Source organism: Solenopsis invicta, chromosome 13, assembly GCF_016802725.1.
Source record: "Solenopsis invicta isolate M01_SB chromosome 13, UNIL_Sinv_3.0, whole genome shotgun sequence".
In the NCBI taxonomy this organism is placed as follows: Eukaryota; Metazoa; Arthropoda; class Insecta; order Hymenoptera; family Formicidae; genus Solenopsis; species Solenopsis invicta.
In genome coordinates, this window is record NC_052676.1 from 4,456,159 (window position 1) to 4,479,975 (window position 23,817).

The window sequence follows — 23,817 nt, forward strand, 5'->3', positions numbered from 1 at the left end:
GCTTAATTAAATTTTTCAACTTGATTGAATTTTTTCAGTTCAAACATTTACGTATTTAAATTAAATATATATGCAGTTAAGTTCAATATATAAATGCTCAAACTGAAGTCGGAGTATTTTATGTATTTAAATCAGATACACAAATAGTTGAAAAAAATTTAGTTAAATTATTAACTTCTTTTTCTCAGTGTACAGAAATAATTATGATAGGACGCGACGATTTGGAAGAGTTCGCTCTTTAATTCAAAAATCAAATATGACGTCCCACGTTTACGAAAGGGTTAAGGTTTGCGACATACGCCCGTTAGTTTCTCGTGTCATGCCGCGACGTGACGGGGCGTTCGTTTTATCATTCACCGACGAGCGAGGCGTCGACGGGCATCGACACTTTTATCATATTCCACGTATTCTACTTAATCGTTGTTGCGTAGGGCCATCGCATCGCGACGTCCGTCACTTCATTCAGCCGACAAAATCCAATCGTGAGCGATAATCGAATTTCGAATTTTGCTCGTTCGCGGGAAACGAGCTCGTCCCAATCGCTGTGCATCCAACGTGGTGTCTTTTCTTCAACGATTCTTTTTTACTCTCGCCAAACGAACACTAGAATTTCTCAATTAAGAGTTAGGCCCTATGCACAATGGAGGAATGTAAAATATTAGAAAATTCTATGAATTAGAATTTTAGAATTAATTGCTCGAAAGAACTTTGAACGCAACGCACAACGATTACGAATAAAATATAAAGCATAAATGTGTCGTATAAGACACAACATAATTTATTATGTATCTATAGTCTCCATTGAGGAAACTGATTATAAAACCCTTGTATCTAATATTTCTTCATTGCGTGCAAGTTCTTAAGACATTGAATGATGATTTTTAATTGATTCGTTATATGTAAATAATAAAAAAAAAGCAATAGAGTCAGATAGAGTAAATTAAAACAGCTGTTCGTTTTTAATTAATTCCTCATTGTAACTTATGCAGCTGATATTTATCTCTTCTATTCTGTTTACTGAAGAAAGACTTTAATAATAATGAAGCTTACATTGAGAAAAAAAAAACTGTTGCAATTACCATAATTTAACTATAATTGATAGCCATTTTTAATGTCAACTGTGTATGTTTTTATAATTGTTTTATTTTAACCATGAAAGTTACAACAATGTGTTACTATTGCTATATAAATAGTAAGCGAATGTTAAAAAATGGTTTAGTATAATTGTGATTGAATTTACTACATAAAAGTGTTTATTTTACTTCTACTATCCTTATCTTGATATTTTTCTATCTTAATATTTGAAATTATAATTTATAGTAAAAGTTCTTTGCGATTGGTAAACATAAAATTATTATTACTATAACAGTAATAATTATAAAAATGGAGCTCCTACTATTATCATATTTAATCATTATTATTATTAAATATTATTAAATATATTTGATTATTGTATCAACTAAACACTTCATTGAAATTATTTTACTATGCAATTATTAGTTACAAATACCAAACACTTTTCTCTCTAGTTACTAAGCTTGAGTGAAATAATTTCAATTAAATGTTCGAATACAATAATTAAATATTTAGTAACATTTAGTAATCGTTAGTGATCATTTAGTAACCGATTGATTACTATTCTCATATTTGGTTATTAATATAATTATTAAATATTATGAAATATATTTGGTTATATTAACCAAACATTTAATTGAAATTATTTCACCAAAGCTTGATTATTATTACCAAATTCTTTTCTCACTATAAGATAGATTAAGATAGAAAAATCTGTATTTCTTAATAACGATGACTGATGTCCCAACTCTCACTTCAGGAACTCTGAATAAACACTATTAAAAATCAGAGTTCGTCCCGTTTCACGCGAAGAGGGAACATTCCGCGAGAACGTTTCTCGCACATTCTGACGTAGCATCCCCCGTGGGAGAGTTTCCTGAGAAAAACTGACTCCGCATTCTTTCGCGAGATACAGAGAAAGTATAAGGGGATGCTCTAGAACCTCTTTCTCTCCGAAGAACAAAAATACGCCAGGGTGTATTCCGAGAGCGGAGTATATCCTGATATACATTGTACTCTAAAGATAGTTTAGTGGTTTATTTCTGAATTTCTGATTGCGCGCCCCTCAATGCATAATAACGTGCTTTCTCGCCCTCCCTCCCCCCACGCGGGGGAGGAAGGAGCGAACTATTCTAAACAACCCGCCCTAAGAATACTTTTCCTCCCCCCCCCATCCCTCAGAATAAAGAGAACGAGAATAAAAATATTTCCTCCATCGTGCCCCGCGTCCCACGTTCGCGATGATCCCACGTTTGTTCTGGGATATTAAATTACGAAAGAGAGAGAGAGAGAGAGATATCATCCTCCGCTTCTCCCCGTGCGCGCACGCGGTCAATTCGCGGAATGAGAATTATCGCCCATTAATGGAAGCGAATGCAATGGCAACGTAACAAATTGGTAATCGACAAGACGTTTGCGTCACGTTATCACATGGCGGGATCCCAAATGCATTTAACCCTTTGATACCGAGGTGACGTCTTCACCTCGCGAGAGAAACAATTTGAACGCGAACAATCAAGTTACTATCGTAGTTAACAGTTGTTTCTATTGTAATTTGACGGCACAACTAAACGGTGTACTATTTCTGTCGCGTAATTGGTCGGGAAAATGGTGTACCAATTTTGACGTGTTTTATTGTACGAGTTCCATTTTAGCGTCTAAAAATATAAAAACAATTTTAAAATAGTATTCTTTCAATTATTGACAGTGATATTTTTTTGTGTAGATTTAAATTGTTATATGTTTTGTATACATTCTTTTTTAAACTAAAAACACTGAATTCTGGAAAGTGATGTGTCTTATTAACATGCATAAAAGGTGTGCATAAAGAAAAGTTAAGATATTTCCATATTTTTGTATGAAAATTTCATATAAAATAAATGCAAATTTTTCATATGAATATTTATACTTTTAATTGTTTTACATTATATAAAATATATGAAAATTAATGTGAATAATATAACAAATTCGTATCAAAAATTTAATTTGAGCAAAAATATTTCCTTATACTACCTTCCTTAAAAATTTTACCTAGACTTTTATCTTCACTTTGCTTTTATTTTTACCCTTTTCAAAGTGCAATATCTGTTACTATTAAAAAATATAACATTTTTCCCTACTTGTTTATTTTATAAATAATAAGTTAAAACTGACGGTGTTGAATTTTAAATAATTTTCTCTAGATGACTACTTAACAACATAGACAATTCAAATATAAGACAGAACGTATAAAAAAATATTTTCTAAGTTTACAAAGAAAATAAATTATTTTATATTATTAGCTAATATTTATTTAAATCAAGAAAACAATTTTAAAATAGTAAATACATTTACTTAAACATAAAGAATCTTTTCTTTTAGTGTTCTTAAACTGTATATTTTTACTTTTACAAATATTCAATAGGCAGTTTTGCAGGATGACATAATCAAAGGGTACAACGGGTCAAAATAACACCACCTTGCTCTACTGTGCCGTCTTTCATTCCATTTTTCGTTATTATTCATCCTACGATCGTTTTAATTACTGAAAACTGAGTAACGTGAACTTAAACGTATTAAATATGAAATAGCCACTTTGTGTTGCAGGAAAATTGCCTCTGTTTCGGTCAAATACCGTTTAAATAACGCGCTGCGCCCTTTAAAGCTCGTCGCAGATATGGTGCCCTTTAGCTTCGAAAGGGGAAAGAGAGAGAGAGTGAAGTGTTACGGTGGTTACGCAACTGTCTCTCGCTCGATATACATAATTCCCTCGTACGATGGGGTAGCCCACGTGTAAAAGCACTCCTCCGATGCACCGGAAGTAACCGGAAGTAGGTACATATACGAGTACGCATGTCACCTACGACCTTTTAGAGCCAATTAACTGTTGTTCGAACTATTGAAGCGCGACGGCGCAGCGTGTCGCTCTCGTTAGTTTCCCGAAATAGAGCGCATCATTCGTACGTTTGTTATCTCCGTTCTAAGACGGGTGTAAGAACGATCGATAATCCACAATAAACGCAAACGTGTGATAGCGCGATAAACGTATCTGTGTACCGACTAGGCTGGCGAATCAATTTGAAATGAATATATTTTTAAAATTAGAACTCGAATTTATTTCAAAAAAACAATGCTCAATGTATTGTTAATTTTACAGAATATTAAAAGTATTAAAATCTCTTTCATACAATTTCAACAGAATGTTATTTTAAGTAAAATTAAAATTTACATTGAAATTTTTGTTTATGTTTCTCTTTTAATTTAAAATCTCGTTAACGTTTCTTGGAATAGACGGAAATCAATATTCGGGCATGGATTTAAATTCATATGAATAAATTGAAGAATGAGCGATCCAAATAAATTTAGATTTATTTCGAAAAGCGCATGTAATAAGAATTTAAGTACTAATATTTAACATATATATAAATATATACGTTCCAGATTTACGAAAAGATAACTCTTCGATCGAATGCAGAATATTTCGAAACGGTTCTAAATTAAAAAGCGAATTTAATAAATGCAAAAAAAAAAGAAAAATAATTGACAATCGTGCAAAAATTACTTTTTGAAACAAATACACTTCAAAGAATTCTAAAATAATATTTCCAGAGGTATTGTCAATATTAAAAAAGATAAAAATAAAAAACTGTAATATAATTTAATAAAATGTAATTGAAACCTAAATTTATAATATCTGAAAATCTCGTTAATATTCTTTTCTTCGGATGACCAAAAAGCTTAAATATTTGAGGAGGGATTGAAAAGAGATATAAATAAATCAAAGAATAAGTGATCCAAATAAATTCAGATCTATCTCGGAAAGCACACGTAATGAGAATTTAGATATTTATGTTTAAAATGTACATGTTCCAGATTTAAGTAAAGATAACTCTTCGATTGATTGAAATATTTAAAAACGGTTCTAAATCAAAAAGCGAATTTAATAAATGCAAAACGCAAAAAAAACAACGAATAATCACGTAAAAGTTAATTTTCGAAACGAATATACTTCAGAGAAATCTGAAATAATCTTTTCAAATGTACTGACAATAATATTTAAAAAAAATTAAAAAAAAGTAAAATACTGTAGTATAACTTAATATAATAAAATGTAATTAAAATCTAAATTTACAATATCTGAAAATCTCGTTAATGCTCTTTTCTCCGAATCAATAGAAGTTGTCAATGCTCGAGAAGGGATTTAAATAAATATATAAATTATGAGGGACAAGTGACCTAAATAAATTCAGGTACGCGCGCGCGTTTCCGAAAGTGCACGTACAGGCAACAGGAGAATTTAGATACTTAGCAATTGATAATCGTGCTAATCGCGGGGTACCAGTCCCCGCTATTGCTTAGGTTCGCGTAACAGTCGACGAAGTGACTCCGCGAAACTTCCCGTGGGGCATCCAATAAGGCCTGCCCGTCAGCTCGCAACTGAAACCAATCAAAATCTCAAACTTCAGTCGCAGCTGTCGAAACGTCGGCGAACGTCGCTACGGCTCGGTACCATGATACGCCCCTGCATCCCGAGCGGGCGATCGCGCGTGAACGTCAACGTCGTCATCGTCGGCATCGAGGCGTGGTGACGCGACGTCGGCCGACGATCTCAGTTCGCCGGCAACGGCCGTCGTGACAACTCGCGCCGTAACGCGAACCAGCCCTCGGAAAGAGATCGCCCACCCCTTCCGCCCAGAGAAAGGGTGTATCGCGAGGGGTGCGAAGAAGACGAGAGCGAGAAGACGCGGCGGTGGCGACGAGAGGGCTACACCGTTCTGCGATAAAGGAAACAATACCAAAGGGGTGACATTAGGACGAGAGAAGCGAGAGGAGACGATAGCCGGAGGAGGGGCACAGGGACAAAACACGTGGATGCTGTGGCCGGTGTTGGGGGGGGATGACGGGCTGAGCCCCACAGCGTCGCCCACGCCGGTGGCGACCAGCGCCGTCCCCCCCGCGAAGGGGGTAAACAAACTGACCCCCCTGCTGCTCTGCGCCCCCTGCAAGCCCGGTGGCCACCGGAAGAGCCAGAGCTCCACCCAGTGGTACGTGCAACAGGTAAAGAGACACACCGGATGACCGGACGGCAACCCTGCTGTTTTGGCCTTCGTTCTGTTCTGCTTCATTTTTACGCCTCGCCGTGCATTTGCCTGAGTGAGCCGCTGGCTTCGCGAAGATTAGTGCATCGCGAAAAGATCATGGGATAACGATAACGTATCGAGAGCGATAAGATCGGGTTACGCTCGCTCGCCGAGCCGGCGTGATTTTATTTCTGTTTCGCTTCGTTTGTTTCTGTATGATTTGCCAGCGCTTTTGTCAGCGTGTGCTTGATGTAATCGTGTACGTATTTCGCACGACAGGTGTATCGTAATGTTTTCGATAAACACTCGAGTTAAGCAAGCTTAATCGCGAAATTCTTTAACGCCAAAAGAGGAATTTTCAATGTAGCGTACGACGAGTTGTTCATCAACCGCGTCTCATCACATTTGCCTTACCTGTAGAAAAAATGACGCTAAAAAAATAGTAAAAAATGACGTATTAACAGCGTTGATAGCTAAAAATAATCTCATTAATTCAACAACAGTATATATAAAATAAATAAGGATTTAATAGTTTTATTAAAACGCAATAAAAATATTAAATTATTGAAAAAGATAATACTTTAATAATTTAATTTTAAAAGCATGACGTATTTATTTTATTAATACTATTCTTGAATTAACAAGATTATTTTTAATTAGACTATTGCTCTGTTGATATTTTTTTGTCTCTATTTTTTTTTTTTTTTTTTAATTAATCAAGTAATAAATTCAACGTCTGGTCTGCCAGATTTTTTGAATTGTGCGAATTACGGAAAGTTTGGCGTAAAACTGTTTTCGTTAATAAAAAATTCAATCAGAGAATGTATTTATCTTTACGATACACCCTGTATATGTTTGCATGTAGCTCGCTAGAAATATCAGATTTTTGCAATGAGTAATTATTTAATTTTTTAATATTTCTGGTGAACATTTTTCTCTTTTTATCGTGAGATGCACAGGAAAAAAGAATGTCATTTTTTTGTTGCTTTTATCGTTGATGTTTAGACTGGTGCATGTCAAACAGAATTTGTATGTGCGCAACAGGCGCATTGTCGCAGTTATGTCAATCCCTTACCTCTCTCTCTCCATGCCCCTCTGAACCTTGAAAGTAAATGAGTGACACTGATTCCCGGATTAAGTCGCGTACATTGAAAGCCTCGTGCGTGTGTCGCACACACGCCGGCTTTTTAACCGAGTAATCAGGGTCAGAGTGTCATCGAAACTCGTATCGTCTTCTGAATGGGAAAAAAAGCGCGATCGCTTGGCAGCTCGATCAGCGAAAATAAATTTGCGTTTGCCGCACAGTCGCCATTCAGATGAAGAAATTTTTCCTCGTAAAAGTCATTTTTAGCAAAATAAAACAGCGTTCGCTGCTATCACAGGAACAAATTTCATATATAACTTTGTACACGGCAAAAATTGTCCTTCTGTTAGAGAACCTATCCTCAAAATCAAGGTTTAGTAAACTTTATTAAAATTTTAGTTAAATTTAATCAAATTTATTTTATAATATAGGATAGTTTAGTTAAATTGCACTAAAATTATAATAAAATTCTTCGAAATTTTATGTTATTCCACATTCACAATTATTAATAATTTTATGGATAAATTAAAAAAAAATGTTCCGTGTATTTTGGCCATATATAATAATTATGCAGTTATATATTAATTAAGGAGAAGTTGCTGAATACGTATCGCCTAAAGCGTACCCATTCAATATTTTACCTTTCTATTTCATATAAGCAACATTAAGTAACAAAAATAAAAAGTAAATAAAAAATAAATAATAAAAATTTAAAAAGTTCTATTTTGTTTCGTGTATGCTATCGGCATTTTAGAACATCGAGTATATCTGATGCAAATTTTTCAACCTGTGTAGCTGATAATAACATAATTATGCAATTTTATTTTAAAAAGTTTTCAAAATAGAGGCTTGTTGTAGAATATTTTACATTTATTGTGTATACATAGTTACAATTATTATAAAAATTAAATGAATATTTTTATCATCTCTATCAAGTTTCCTAATTCTTACCACAACTTTTAATATAAAAAAAAATGATATTCGCATAAGATTGTTAAGTAAAACTAATAATTGCTATCGCATAATAAAAATAGTAAAAAATGGAACGCATTTAACATCTCTCCCGTACACATATATAATTATTTATTTTAACATTATTATCAATTGTGAAATTGTAATTATAATATATACAAAATTCATGCATTAATTGCAAAAAAATATTATTTCGCGGTACTCAAAGAGGAGCTGAGATTTATTATAGAAAAAAACGTAGCGCTCATCAATTTCTTCTGACGTATACAATTATAAAGAAGTAAAGTCTCTTTGTGCAACTCTTTAGTCAGTAATTCTAAAAAGAGAAATGAGTAAGATCGATTCAGCGATGCAAAGACAGGCGCGTCTGTATTCGCTACGCTCGAGCCGCGGTTTCGCGGTAGTCGTCGACATTGCATTCCGCGAGAATCCAACGGGAAATAATGGGGATGTATTTCGGGACCCCGCGGGCGGACCATTGACCCCGGTTGGACATTTACGGAATTCCGCGACGCGCCGCGCCGTCCGCGAAACCAATGTTTCGCCACATGCTCACGCGCTGCGGTTACGCGTTCCGAGCGACGTCGTCGTCGTCGTCGTCGTCGTCGTCGTCGTCGTCGTCGTCGTCGTCGTCGTCGTCGTCGTTGTCGTCTCCTCGACGTACCAGAAACGGCAATGTTTCACCGCGCGCACTACCACCGTCGCGTCAATTTACTTATAGTCGTGCGCGCGGCGCGACGACGACGACGTCAACGTGATCTCATGAATTTTGTATTCATCCCCGATGCGATCGATCCCCAAAGCTGCGCGAATCGCGTGTCTATGGCCGCGCCACCCGGTATACTTGCTCATTTACACGCGACTAGCATTAAAATTCGGAAATCCCACGTGTCACTCGGGAAGTCGTTGCTCCCTGTCGCTTCTATCGTGTGCGCTATCGCGGAAATCGTTTCCCCGAATTTACAAGTCCGGACGTTTATTTTAATTGAAACACACGTGCGATTTGGCTTGCAAATTGTCTCGTGCCGATAAACTTTCTTCCAAAGTCTCTGAAATAAATGAGTGATGTTTAATTCACTAGGTTCCCCTTTAAGATTTTCCTTTTCGGCATTTGTAATCAATCTTTTTGTCGTATGTCCTCAAACATTCAATTTAATTTCTATTCAAAGAATTTACTTTTTCATCAAAATAATAGTAATCGGGACAATACATATTTGGAAGAATTTTACTGCAATTTCAGTAAAATTTTAGTAAAATTTAACCACACTATTTTCTATTGTAATAGATATTAATAAATTAGAGAAATTCTTTGAAATATGCCGTCCCAGGATTATAATTTTGAGGAAAATTCTAAGAGAAAATTCTCTGTGTATTTAGAATAGAATAAAAGAAAAGATATGTTATGTAATAATAAACAGCGGAGAGTTGCTGAATACGTTACCGATTGCGTAAATCAAACCGCACCAACAAAAATATGAAATAAATAAGAAATGAGTAATATCGACAAAAATTTAATTGGCTATATTGTGTCTCAACAACACTTAAAAAAATCAAACTGATATTAATTTTTAAAATGTTTTTAAAATGTTTTTTTTTTAATAAAATTTTATTTAAAAAACATTAAAAAATATTTAACAAATATTGTCTGTTGTTTATTGGGGACTGATAATAACGTAATCATTCAGTTTTATATTTTCATAAACAAAGATTTATAGTAGAATATTTTACATTCATTGTATTGCAACATATTTGCAATTTTATTCACAAAGTTAAATCGACAATTTTATAAAATCAAGTTTTCTTTGAATTGTACCATTGCAAATTTTATTACAACAAATGATATTAATGCAAAACTGATAAATAATAATAGTAAAATTAATAACAGGCATAAATAAAAGTATGTCAATTGCAAAAATAAAAAGCCAGTTTTATTTTTATGTCCTTATCTTTCCATTATTGTTATTTATTAATTTTTTAATATTTGATCTTTTTTGATAAATTATTAATAAAATAAATGTACTTTATCATTCTTTATATTTTAAATTATTTTAATTCATAAATTCGATATTTCACAGGTGATATGATTAAAAAAATTCACAAGTATAACTTATCAATTACCTAAATCATACCTTTATATTGCTATAAAAGTTTTATAATAAATTAATTTGTTATTAAAAACGGTTAAACGTAGTAATAGCTATATTAAACATCAAGCTGCAATTTCCAACTTTTATTTGTGTACAAATCAATATTAAATGGGAAATATAATAAAAAATAAATTAAATGGTACGCATTCGACAATTCTCCTTCTGTATAATAATATATATAACATATACATATACATGTCGTTAATTTACGAAATTAAACAAAACAAACAGCGCGTGCGTGTGTTTTAAAGTAAAAACACTATCATCCTGCATGACGTGATCGGCGAACGATATCGTATGATTCCACGCGGGGCTTATTACCGGAAATGTCCCTAATTACAATTCAACCTCGATCGGAAGATATTCCGTTGCATCGCTTTGCGTAAGAAACAGGCGCACCAAGGCTCGAGCTCGTGCTGTTTACAGCGGAACAATGGTAAATACATCGACATACGAGGGAAGCGGCTGCCAAGGACGAGCGCAGGTACGAGGACCTCAAGTCACGCTCGGGTTCCTCCTGCGGGTGTCTAATTGCTCGGTCGTTCCGGGGCGTGAGCGGGCGGACTTGAGGGCCCCCCTGTTTCTGCGGCCTCGTGCTTGTGTGCCTCGAGATGAGATCGACAGTTTCTCCATTTGAATTTTTTAAGTCAAACCTTTCTTAAATTACAAGAAATTTATTCAAATTAATTAGAAATTAACCGATTAAATTTGCAAAGAGAAATTCTTGTCAGCCCGAACTCTGGATCAGAAATATTTAAAAGTTATTGATCTACCCGCATTGAAATTAATTGATACGGAAAACTTTTGTTGTGATGTCTAAATTAAAAAAGGTCTAATTTAAAAGTAGAAGCTAAATTAGTTAGAAATAATTAATAAGCAGATGGAACTTAATTCTGACGCATTCACGGCAATATTCAATTCTAATAGATAATTTTGTGATTTTTACAAATAAAAAAAAAATTTTTGTTATTTTAGCGTTGTGTTATTAAAACCTTGTTTTAATAACAAAAAAATCATCGTTTTAATTTAACACCATTTTAATTTTGTCTCAATACTAATTTCTTTTCTCGTAAAATCTAATTTACATAATTACACCTACATATGTATAATAAATACACAATTCTCAGATCAGTTTCTGCGAAGTAGTTTTGTTTTATTTTAATATTTCGCGGAACAGATACTCTTTTGATGCCTCTAATAGAAAAAGCTGTCGTTGTGATGTCTAGATTAAAAGGAACCTAGTTTAAAATTAGAAGTTAAATTAATTAGAAATAATTAATAAGCAGATGGAACTTAATTCTAACCGCACTGCTGTCAATGTTTAATTCTAATAGATAACTTCATTGAGAAAGATATTTCTGATACTTCAGCGTCCTTGATTTAATAGCTCATTATTTTAATTTCATGCCATTTTAACTTTGTCTCAATACCCTTTCATGAAATCCGATCTATTATAAATTATACATAATTATACCTATACAATAAATACGCAATTCTCGGATCAATTTCCGCGAACTATTTTCTTCTAATTAATATCTCGCGGGAGAGATACTCTCTTGACAATGCGCCCGACAGGAAAAATAGGAACACGATGTCTCGACAGGTTCCGGCTTCTACGGTTTTTCTACGGGACGATCTCTCTTCTCGGAAGCGAGAAAAAGCATCGGAGGCGGCATTGACACGCTTCTCCCTCCGTCGAGAGTCTTTACGATCGCCCCCCTCTGCCCTTCACGCCGGTAATGTGCCTTCAATACGGCTTCGATTGTAATCACCCGTGCCAACGCGAATGCGTACGTCTGTCGCACCGGATTCCACGACATTAAGCCCTCTTTACGGCCTCTAAGACCCGCTTTGTTTACAGGCTCTCAATGCCAAATAAATGGACGTGACACGTCAGGCGCCGATGTCACGCGTTTGCACGATCGACCGCAATTAAGTCCCGGGAAAAAAAAAGGAAAAAACAACAGTTGTGCTCAACGCTGTTTGTGGAGGCTCAATTAAATTAAATTTTGACTTCCTTAAATTACCATCAATCTAATTAAACGTTTTAAAGTCAGCTGTTTAAAGAACTGACATGTTTGTTAAATTTTTGAAAAATTTTTGTTGTACCTCTTAACCCTCCGTGGTCCAACCAGAGATTTGAAGACCCAGACGAGTTTCCAATTTTGAATTATTCTGCCTCAAATTTGGACACGTACTAAAGAAAAGTGAACAACGTTTCGGGTCAAACAACTGTAAAATCGTACTCTGCAATGTTGGAAGAGCAAATCAAAATTTTTTTCAGATTTTTTAAAGCTTAAAAACACTTTCAAAAACACACTAACGAGCACCGGTGACCGAGAGTTCAGAGTAACTAGGAAAGCAGCGTAAAAACGTTGGATTACGGAGGATTAATTTGATGTTGAGCCGCGAGGAGTGGCTCAATTGTTATATTTGCGGGAGAAGCGTTTCGCAACGGAGACCGCTAATTGCAGTTTCTTTTCGCGATGATAAGTCGAAACACCTTGCCCAAAGGCTAACTACCTTTAAGGCGGGTGTTATCACAGCGTTACGTCATCACGTGTGCAAGCCCGTCTTTATCAAGCTGGAATTAATTATACGGACTGCCCGTGGCTCGACTGTCACCGATAAGTAACACGCTTGCATGTGTAATACACGCACACGTGGACACGTGTTTATTATGCATGGACATGAGTCAGTTTCATGATTGATTCATTTAAATTAGAAGTCAAGGAGGATCGGTAAACAGATTTAAATTCGCCTTGCTTTTTTGACAACTATCTCATTTGATAAAACATCAATCGCTCATCATTGTCGCTTATGTCATATTCCTGCCATTTCACTTCCTACACTGTGATCGTACAATGATTCTACAGAATGCTTCGCAAAATGCACGAGTCCAGTTTCAAAAGCAAAAAAAAATACACTGTAAAAAAAATTTTTATGTTTAAATAGATATATTTATTTTAATCATTATTTTCTTGATTAAAAAAAATATTTTCCAAGTTTAAAAATAAATTATTCATACTAGCTAATATATATTTAAATCAAGAAAATAATGTTAAAAAATAAATATATTTACTTGAACAAAGAAACCATTTTTTCAGCGTCATTATGCATTTGATTAATTTTTTTTTTTTCGGAAAGAACAAATTGCATCGTATCACATTTTCATGTCTTGTCGGGAATGCCCTGAAGCATTTTGCCAGAAATCCCTGCATTAGCACGTGTAATTGTTTTTAGACTTAAGTACAAGTTGTTTTGATAACTCAGAAGATTTTGAGAGAAAACTTATTGGAAATGATGACGCACGATAGTCTGCCAAATGTTCATATTTAGAATAGTGTAGAGAAAGGCAGGCTACGGGATGATTTTGTAATCAGCAAGATATTATACAAAGACAATTATACTATATAATGCAGTAATTAATTTTAATAATTAATGCAATATTATAATACGTCAATCGATGCAGTAATTATCATATTTATTCAAAATTTTATCGTTTACTTGTAATTCAATTTACATAAAACATGGTCAGTAATAACTCTATAAAGCAGCTAAATGCATTTCAATCTTAATTGTCACAATAAATAAAATAATCGCAGAAAGAAATAGATAGAATCATCTATCTTTACTTGTTACGGCAAGTTTATTAGCTCGCGACAGAGGGTGCCGAGCATTCCGCCATGAAATTAGAAGCTTAAATCATCCCCTAGTGCACCGGCCTTCGTTATAGTGGCTACAGCATCTATTGGTATACGGACGTTTATGACTAAGTTTGGCGTTCGATTTTCTACTTTGCAGCCCACGTGGCGTTTATGGGGCGAGGAAAGGGGCGACGGCGTCATATACACGGTATACCTAAAGAAGGTCCGATACCACCGGCCCACGAGAAGTCTATCAGCATCGGTGAGCATGATCGAAATATATTTATAACCAAGATTTTAACTCTTACTCCACAATTTAATTTTAGAATGCTATTCATAATATACTTTTTCTTACATTAATACTATCATATTTTGGAAAATTTATTCACAAAATTGAGAACTTTTTACACTTTTAAGAATTTTTCTAAACTTTTTTTCTACTTTAGAGGTTCCAAGAGTAACTATTAGAATAATTGAACCAATGCTAAACTAAACAAAATCATATGTATGTTATTTTAAACTATCCAAATTTTAGTAACAGAAACAGAACTAAAATTGAAGTAGCACTTGGATTGCACGTAGCACGTGAAAATTCAAGAGAGAGAGAGCAGCATTCTAGGATTAATTTGTCCGTTCTTTTTAGATTTTTAAACTTTGAATTAATACTTGTTGCTAATTTAATTTAGTAAAAAATTTATAGAGTTTGAATTGAAATGTACTTGCGGCAAACTTCTTCCACAGTTTTTAATTCGAGTATCATGGTTCTTCTTTAAAGATATTGAAACATATTCGTCCCATTAGATTTTAAAGAATTAAAGGAACTTATCATTAACGTTAAAAAACGTGCATGTGCATGTTAATTAATTAATTAATTAATTAATAAACTTTAACACCCAAGTAAACCGTTTATACCTCATCAGGACTCTGACGACGAAATCTCGCACTTGGAATGGGAGACGGTGAGGGTGCGCTTCCTGAAGGCTGGCACGGTGCAGCGGCTGGTCGAGAGCCTGGCGAACGACGACGGCGAGTTGGAGTCCACCTACATAAACATCTTCCTGGCGACGTACCGGGCGTTCACCAGCCCGCGTGAGGTCCTCGAGTTGCTACTCGCGCGATACGACGCCCTGGACGGGAGCGTCGGCTGCGAGCAGCACCGCAAGACCCTGGTCCAGGCTCTGCACGTCTGGCTGGATGCCTACCCGGGCGACTGGAAGTCACCCCCAAATCACCCGCTGCTCACCAGGCTCCTCGAGTTCACGCAGCAGCGCCTCATCGGCTCTGAGCTTGAGCTCAAGGCCAAGCACCGGCTGCACCGATTCCAGCGAGAGGATCAGATAGGTAACGCAGTTTCGCTGATCTGGCGAGTGAGTCACGTCGTTTCACTCGCGTTAACTTTAAATACGAGGAATCGCATAATTGATAAGGCACCGTGGGAAGTTCAAATACAAAGAACTCATCGTCTTATTTAAGTTGAAAAAGAAAACGGTACCGTGAGCTGTTAATTCGTTTTAATAAAAATAACGTTTTACGAAATTTTAATTTTGCATACGCAATATTTTAAAATGTAATTTAAATGAATGAAATTCACGTAACAAATTTACCCAAGTTTTCATGTTGCAAAAAATGTTCTTGTATTTTCTCAGAAGCTTACAGCAATATTGCAGGGATATTGTAAAGATTTTTTTACATTATTATTTATTTTTTTTAATAATACTTTCACAATATCTCAGCAATATTGCAATAATGTTTGAAAAATACTATCCTACGTTGCAATCGCGAGCAATACGCCACCGCCACCAGGATAGAAAAAACTACAATATGTAGTATATAGACACATTATCTTAAGTAAATAATTTTACATTTTTTACTTAAAAATAAATATTTTTACTTAAATAGAACAAACCAATGTTTGCATCAAAATGTGTGGCTTTAAGAAAATAAACTTTCTTTTATTAAAAAAAATGTTCGCAATGCATTCGATGATTTTCGAAAGACTAATGGTGAGTCCAATAACAAAATAATAATACAATAACATATTGCTTATGCAATTCGAACGTAACGACTAGCACGGCGACTTACTTTATTTACTTCGAACTTTTGCGATAAGCGAACAAAACATCCGCTGGAATATCCGCTGCGTTTCGTGCGCTTTGTTCGAGGAGAAAGGTCGCGAGCGTTATCGTGCACAACCTCCGTAAGAAGTCCAAGTTACGAAACTTTCTCATCAAACTTGGACAAAAAGGAAAAAATGAGACAGATGAAGTAATAGAAGGCGGGCCTTGCTTTTCCAGGTTTTTCAGCGCGTTTCGACGCGTATCTCGCGAGTTTCCAGAATGCGCAGAAAAAGTTAAACGGCGTATTTTACCGCGGCGCGAACAGCATTACGAAAGAATCGCTCCATCGTGAGTTGGGCGCACAGAAAGAGAGTCTGAATGTAAGCGGCGGTGAAAGGCCAATCAGGCTGCTCACGCTTGCACAAAGGCGAGCTTCCCGTGTATAAATTGGGGGTCCAGAGGTTCTGTTATACTGTTACGTCCGGGGCAGGGCTCACCTTTCACTCAGAGTTCGCCTGATGGAGAACCCGATCGAATTGCGATATTCTCAAAATAGATGGTTTCGCTTAAATCAATGAGAGAGACATAGAGAAAGATGATGAGACGATGATGATAAATCATTATTTTATAATTTGATTTCGTAATTTAATTAAAGTATCAAAGTGGCAAAAATTGATTTAAATTATTCTTCTAGATTAATTAAATTTTGTAATAATTCATATTATAAGAAACGTACAAAAGAAAGAGAGAAAGAGAAGCTGTGGGAAATTTTGTAAAAAAAAGTATGAAAGATTCGATTATGAAAATGAACATTTCACCGTGTAATTCTAGATTGCTTTTCATTTCTTTTAATTTGAAATCGAGCCAGATTAATTTCAGTCCGATTCTCTCATTTTCCAGACTCCTGCATGGTGTACGACAATGGCCGACTACCCATGCGCGGTTCCCCGGATCCGATGGCGGATCACTGGGGAAACTACATCTTCCCCGAGGTGCCCCACCGTCACTTCGCCGAGCAGCTGACTCGGATGGATGCCGAAGTGTTCAAGAAGCTGGTCGCCCACCAGTGTCTCGGCGCCGTGTGGTCCCGGAAGGATCGTTCCAGGAGCCACGAGGCCGCCACAGTGGTGGCGACCGTTAACCAATTCAACGCTGTCTCCCTGCGAGTAATCTCGACGATCCTAACGGACACAACGCTCAAGTCGCAGGAGCGCGCCAGGATTCTCGAGACGTGGATCGACGTTGCGCAGGAGTTGCGAGTACTCAAGAACTTCAGTAGTCTGAAGGCGATCGTCTCCGGCCTTCAGAGCAATCCGGTGTACCGACTGGAGAAGTGCTGGCAGTGCATGCCCCGCGAGAAGCACGAGCTCTTCCGCGAGCTCGAGAGGATATTCTCGGAGGAAAACAACGCCTGGACGCAGAGAGAGTTACTCATCAAAGAGGGCACTGCCAAGTTCGCCGACACCGCCGGCAGAAGCGATAGGCATCTGCAGAAGCTCTTTCAGAAACAGAATACTAACGCGGGCGTAAGTGCAATAACGGCATTCTTTTCTTTTTTTTGAGACTTTGCGAATTTTTTCTTCAGCTTTCTTTGAGAAGACTGTATAGACATTTAAATCGCCGCCACGTCGAAAGAAAAATCGTGGTAACGATGACTTGTACAAAGAAGCAAGTTAGCTCGCGTGTAGAGTGATGAAATATTAATATATTTGACATTTGTGCAGCTTTAAGATATTTAAAATTTTAAAAATGTATCACATCGGAATTAATTGAATTTTAACGAAGCTAGAACGTTAATTGTAAAGCTACGATGTATGTACATAAAATTAAATTTATTTTTAGTCTAAATTTATAATTCATTACATATGCTTAATAATTTATTACTAATCTACTATCATTTCTAACCAATTTTTGAAATATAAAATTAATTATAAACCAATTTATAATTAATTTTATAATTCAAATTAATAATCAATTACAAGTTTACGTAACAATAATCTAAAATTGTGTTTAGTATTCGCGAATAATAATTTTCAAATACAAATTAGATATAAAAATCACTATTTATATACGGGCAGAAAATACAAATATATTATATTTTTTGCGCTGCTCTCTTTTTCTTAAACATGCAATTCAATAATCGTTTCCTTATTTCCGCTCGCAGAACATTAGCTACGGCACGATACCGTACCTAGGAACCTTCCTGACTGACCTCACCATGATCGATACGGCGATACCGGACACGATAGCCGACGGTCTCATCAATTTCGACAAGAGACGGAAGGAGTTCGAGGTGCTAGCCAGAATAAGGCTTCTGCAGGGCGCGGCAAACGCGTATAATTTCAGTATGGACCCCGTGTTCGATCGTTGGTTCCACTCGGTGGTGGTGCTGGACGATCGGGAAGCGTACAAACTCAGTTGTCAGATCGAGCCACCACCGGGGAACACCCTCAATAATCGCGGCAAAAAGAAGCAGGTTAGTATTCTTTATCTAATAAGAAATTCCGCTTATTTGCCATAATGATAACGTAACTCAAAACACAAGATTTTCCAGAAAATGATACTTAAAGTTCTAAGAACTCCAAAAACTCGTCTTTTTACTGCAAACAATTAAAAACCGACAAATTTCGAGTTGCGGCAAATGAGAAATATGTTCTGATATAATTTCTCCATATTAGACACAAATGTCACAAAGTTTCTTAAAACTATCTAATCTGACTGTAGAAATGTCCTTATCAAAGTCATACAAATTCAAAACAAGTACGTCAGGAGATATTATTAGATAATAATTATACATATTCTTAAAATAAACTACGTATTTTACTATAAAGAATTTATCTTCAATACCAACAAGAATCTAAACGAGAGTTGATTGCTACAGGGTCACCAGGGTCATCGGAAGAACGATTCGATCGCCTCCACGTCCAGTTCGAGCAGTTCGCAGTTTTACTGCGACCTCGACTCCCTCCCAAGTTCACCACACAACTCGCTAGATCGGCGAACATCACCATCGCAGATGTCCAGCTCGTCCTCTAGTTCGTCCCTACCATCCCTGGATGTGTCCCTGAGCTCCGGCGGAGGTGGCAGCCATCAGACTCGTCTGGCACCACCGACAGGCGCCATGGCCAACGGTAGCACTCCGAATCTCGCCGGGCTATCCAGTCCCAGCCACTCGCACAAGAGCTCGCCCGATTTCTACATCATCAAAGTCACCATGGAGACGGACAATGTGGAGACGGAAGGCGTGGTGCTGTACAAGTCAATAATGCTGTCGAACAACGAGCGGACGCCTCAGGTTATCCGAAACGCCATGCTGAAGCTCGGCCTCGAGGGCAGCCCCGATCAGTACACCTTGGCCCAGGTGCTACCTGATCGGGAGATGGTGCTACCCAACTCAGCCAACGTCTATTACGCTGTAAATACCGCGCACAATCTCAATTTCATACTGAGACAGAGGAGAGAGCCCAACGACGCGATCTCGGACAGTCCCAGGAGCAAAGGCAATGGTCACAATCACAAAAGGTAGTCTTCCTGATGGCCGTCGAGCGGAAAAGGAAGACTCCCGACGTTTGCCAACGTAAACGGGACAGTTCCCGGACAGTTACACGAACTTTAGACGCGAAATTAGAGTGCCGATGGGTTCTCGGTGAAAAAGAGTAAAATCGATCGGTGTAATTGCGATAGAAGACTAATGCGATGTCGTAGCGTACGTCAGCGATCCCGTCAGAGCCGGATAAATTAAGTTGTAATAACGCACAAAATTTCTTAACATTTGATATGACAATGTTGACGTGTCAACGGTATCTTAATCGATACTATCAATAATAATTGGTAATGTTAATGTTACTAATTGGCGTTATTAATGTATCACTGCTGGTTACTAATGTTAACAGTATTAATTACATAATATCGCAACAATACATATCAGAGTATTGCAGCTCAATGTCCGGTTCGCTATTAAGATATTCCATTGTAATTTAAAAACGACTACTTATTTAATAGTTATGTACTACATCGTCATTCGCGTGAAGAAGCGACGATCACAGTATCAAGCATCACAATTACCGCAATCAATCGCGCATCCTTGCTCTCTCTCTTTCTCTCTGTCGCGAATTGAAGAGCAAAGAGAGCGAATCTCGCCGTACTCGCGATAATTAATTTGTTTATTAAGATTTACCATGACAACCCGGCCGCTTCGTTTTTTCGACGCGACGAAAACGAACGATCGAGTTATGATTAAGCGCGTATGGGTCACTCGTACGACCGGAAGTGCGTAGACCCGCGTAAACGAAACCACACATACACACACACAACACACACACACACACAAATACACACGAACACACACGAACGTACGCAAACACGCACGCACGAATGCACACGCGCACGTACGCACGGTATATATGTATACATGACTTGTACCAGTATTCAAAAGACAGAGAGCTCGACGTAGAGTTGCGCAACCGAGCGAGCTGTTCTAGCATTATTCTAGGCGCAGCGTTTAGCGTGAGTCACACACGCGAGGTTCTTATCGATGCCGCCGTGTGACGCAAACGAGCGCGAGGTGCCCGTATTCTAGCTTTAGCATGCCGTTAGAGCGTCTCCAATGTTAAGAGAGCACGTGCGACCGCTCCCATTTGCCTAATTCTGTGAGGAAGAGAAGCGTAAAGATCATCGATAAGGATAATTGAAGATTTAGGAATGTCATTCTCTCTCTTATATATCGTGATCACGTTTAACGATGAACGCGGTCGATTGAATGTCTGCCTGATGTAAACACGCGACGATATTACTGGAAATAATTATACTATACTCATAAAGGAAGCGCTTAATTTTAAGATTATATAAAAATTGTTTTTTTTTTGCCTCTGTTTTTAATTACTTAAGTGTTCTAGTTGAAACGATGTTTAGATTTAAAACACTAAAAGCATTAATTTTAATGGTGAAATCTTTCAATCTTTGACTTTACGTTCATTTCCACCAATGTAAATAACTTTGATCTCCAGTCAGCTTTTTCTTTATCTTTTCCTAGTTCTAAGAATTGAAAAAAGATAAAAGTTAAGCCGAGATTGAAGTTAGCGTTTTAAATACGAACGTCATTTAAAATCAAAACATTGTCAAGTATTTAAAAAACGAAAATATAAACAAGTCATTTTAATAACCTGAAATTAAATACTTCTTTTGTAAGCGTAATTACTTCAATGTGTTTTGACATCGTATTTAAATGAAGAATCGAGATTATTACTCTCACGACGGAGCCATATTTTTTAAACGTGCTCTCTTTGCGAAATTTGTCCGATAATAATTACGGTCGATGGTATTATGAGAAAGATAATCATGTTAAAGTAACTCAACGGGAATTTCTACGTTCGTTGTGCGAGCCGCGTTGAACTCTAAACGTGCGGCAGCGAAATTACGGGCACCATCTACGACGGCACCTCTTCGCGTGTGCGTGTAATGTACAATAAATGATGCACGTGTTTTTTCGCGGACGTTAACGAGATTATAGAGAAATAGCGGGACAAGCGACTCGAGCCGATAAGGGTCGATTGTGATTTTTTTGTAAATAATTGTAATTGTGCGTAGAGCGGTAGACTCGACCAAGCGGGGGGAAGAAAGGCCCCCTCGCGCGAGGGGGGAGGCGGTGCCCCGCCGAAAACTTGTCAATTATATTGTTCGCCGTTCCTTCTCTCGTGTACTCCGGCAAGCGGGATCCGACACTAGAACTGCCTCGTCAAATATTCGTCCTTCAAAATATCCTCGCGAATTCGTCCGATGAATTGTTGCGAAGGCAAGGAAAAATTCTGTGATAAAGGAATCTCTCCCATTTTTTTTTCTCTCTCTCTCTTTTTTCTCGACTCGCCGCGCACAAAACGGAGGACGAATTTCGGTCTGCGACGATCGGACAAGCCCACTTTTTCCGATATCGCTCCGCGCGAGAGGTCGGGGGAAAATTTTCAAGAGGCTTTACGAGCTCTCTGTGGTTTTATCACGCCACACACTCGCCGGCGAGATAGAAACGAACGGCCCGGCCGCTCCCGATAATCGGACAAGTCTATATTTTTCTGTTGTTATAGAAAAACCGTGAAAACGTGCGGAAGGTATCACGAGATATTTCGTTTGAACTCTGAGCGTGTTTACCGAGGCGAAATCGTAAAACAGAATTGATAGATCCGTAATAGTCAGAAGAGTCCGTGTCTTCCCCCGCTGCTGTAGAGAAAAATCATGAGAATGCGTCACAAAGTGGTATTATTACTCTGATATTATTTTAATGGGGGAATAATGACATTATCACTCACTTATTCTCTGACTTTAGAATTTAGCGTAAGCGCGAAGAAACGTTTATGTGTCTCTTCTAATTGTAATATACGAAATTAAAATTATTTTCTCTTGGAAATATCGTGTTAGGAATAATTCGCTTTCTTAAATATGTGTAAATAAAAACCAAGAATTAACTTAATGTATTTAAGAAAATTTAAAATGACATTTTTCAAGATAAAATTTTTTTTTAACGAATTAACGATTGAACGTTCGAAGAAGCATTTTTGCAAATACTTCTACGTATAATAAAGGTACCGCAACTGTGCCAATCAAAGTTAATACTCGATTATCGAGTAATTAATCGGAAAACACTAGAATTATGTATTATCCGATTTGCTCCGGAACCGAACGAATCCGCAATAAATAATTCGGAATTAAATGCCGGAAATCCGAAAGAAGCGGACCAAGTTTTTCAGCTGGTCGCGCGCTTGGGAGGAAACTCGCCTGGGTGTCAATCGATACTCCATTAGTAAAGCGAGCGCTAAATAATGGACGACTCATTCGTCGTGGAAAAAAAAAGTGGGCTTGCCCGGTTTTTTACCGGCGAACCTCGGTAGGCGGAATCGAAACCCGCGCGTGCTAATCAACTGATCGAGAGAGCCATATTTCAACCAACCCCGTCACGTCGACCACTCGGGGTTTTTTTTTAACATTGTTGCATTTTTTCTACCGGAGCTTCGCCGTAAATTCGGTAAACCCTCGCGCGGCCAAAAGGGAAGGAAAAAGCATCCCAATCATTTAGGTTACGAACAAGGTCACCCCCTTCCCTCCTCCCCTAACCCTCCGAAGAGAAACGTTAGCCTTACACAATTTTTGTACTTATCTTCCCGTTGATTTTTCCCTCCTTCTTCCCTCCTCTCTCTGCTCTTCTTTCCCATTTCCCAACTCGTTTGTCTAACTAGCTGTGTATTCTCCTCACGTGTATACGCGTAGACGGCCTCGGAAGAATTAGCGAGACCGTCGGCGGGAAGCGAAGTTGTATGTGTAGTACGACCTGACAAAAGTGAGAATAGATGGCCTACACTTTTACGTGTCGTGTAACGTTTTTTATCTCTCTATCTCGACAATCTTTCACGGTCGTAAAGCCATCGTGTGATTTGTCGACGCCCCGTCGATTCCTGTCTCCTCTCCTGCCCCCTTTTTTATGACTCGTTTACGGTCATGCAGGTAGAAGATGCCTCCGATTTCCTTTCCTTTCCACTTCTTCCTCTATTTTCATTCGTAAAATAACAGATATCTCCCTTTAACGATTAAAATGTGTTCACCAAAAAAGAAGATGCGTTTCGAGAATGATCCCAAACGATACAAAGTATCAAAATTGGATCATAAGATGTCTAAAAGACGCCTTAAAGACACCCTTGAAACATCCTACATAAAACCCTTAGATCTCTCTTAGCTTCATGGGTTGTCCATTTCCACGATGGACGTCAGATAGAGCTCTAATAGAGATCCACA

At 37.3% G+C, this 23,817-nt stretch overlaps 1 protein-coding gene across 3 annotated transcripts in view; it reads left to right on the forward strand.

Moving 5' to 3' along the window:
- Window positions 1-23,391, forward strand: part of LOC105201729 (ral guanine nucleotide dissociation stimulator) — a 48,416-nt gene extending 25,025 nt beyond the window's left edge. For 2 of the 3 annotated variants that reach the window (XM_011169886.3, XM_011169888.3), the window contains 6 exons: window positions 5,520-6,111; window positions 14,142-14,246; window positions 14,905-15,325; window positions 16,942-17,567; window positions 18,206-18,517; window positions 18,923-23,391. In XM_011169886.3, the coding sequence (XP_011168188.1) occupies window positions 5,926-6,111; window positions 14,142-14,246; window positions 14,905-15,325; window positions 16,942-17,567; window positions 18,206-18,517; window positions 18,923-19,567 (2,295 nt within the window). In that variant the 5' untranslated portion in view covers window positions 5,520-5,925 and the 3' untranslated portion in view covers window positions 19,568-23,391. The remainder of the gene's footprint in view (window positions 1-5,519; window positions 6,112-14,141; window positions 14,247-14,904; window positions 15,326-16,941; window positions 17,568-18,205; window positions 18,518-18,922) is intronic. The other variant, XM_011169889.3, reaches the window with a different exon arrangement.
- The last annotated feature ends 426 nt before the right edge of the window (window positions 23,392-23,817 follow it).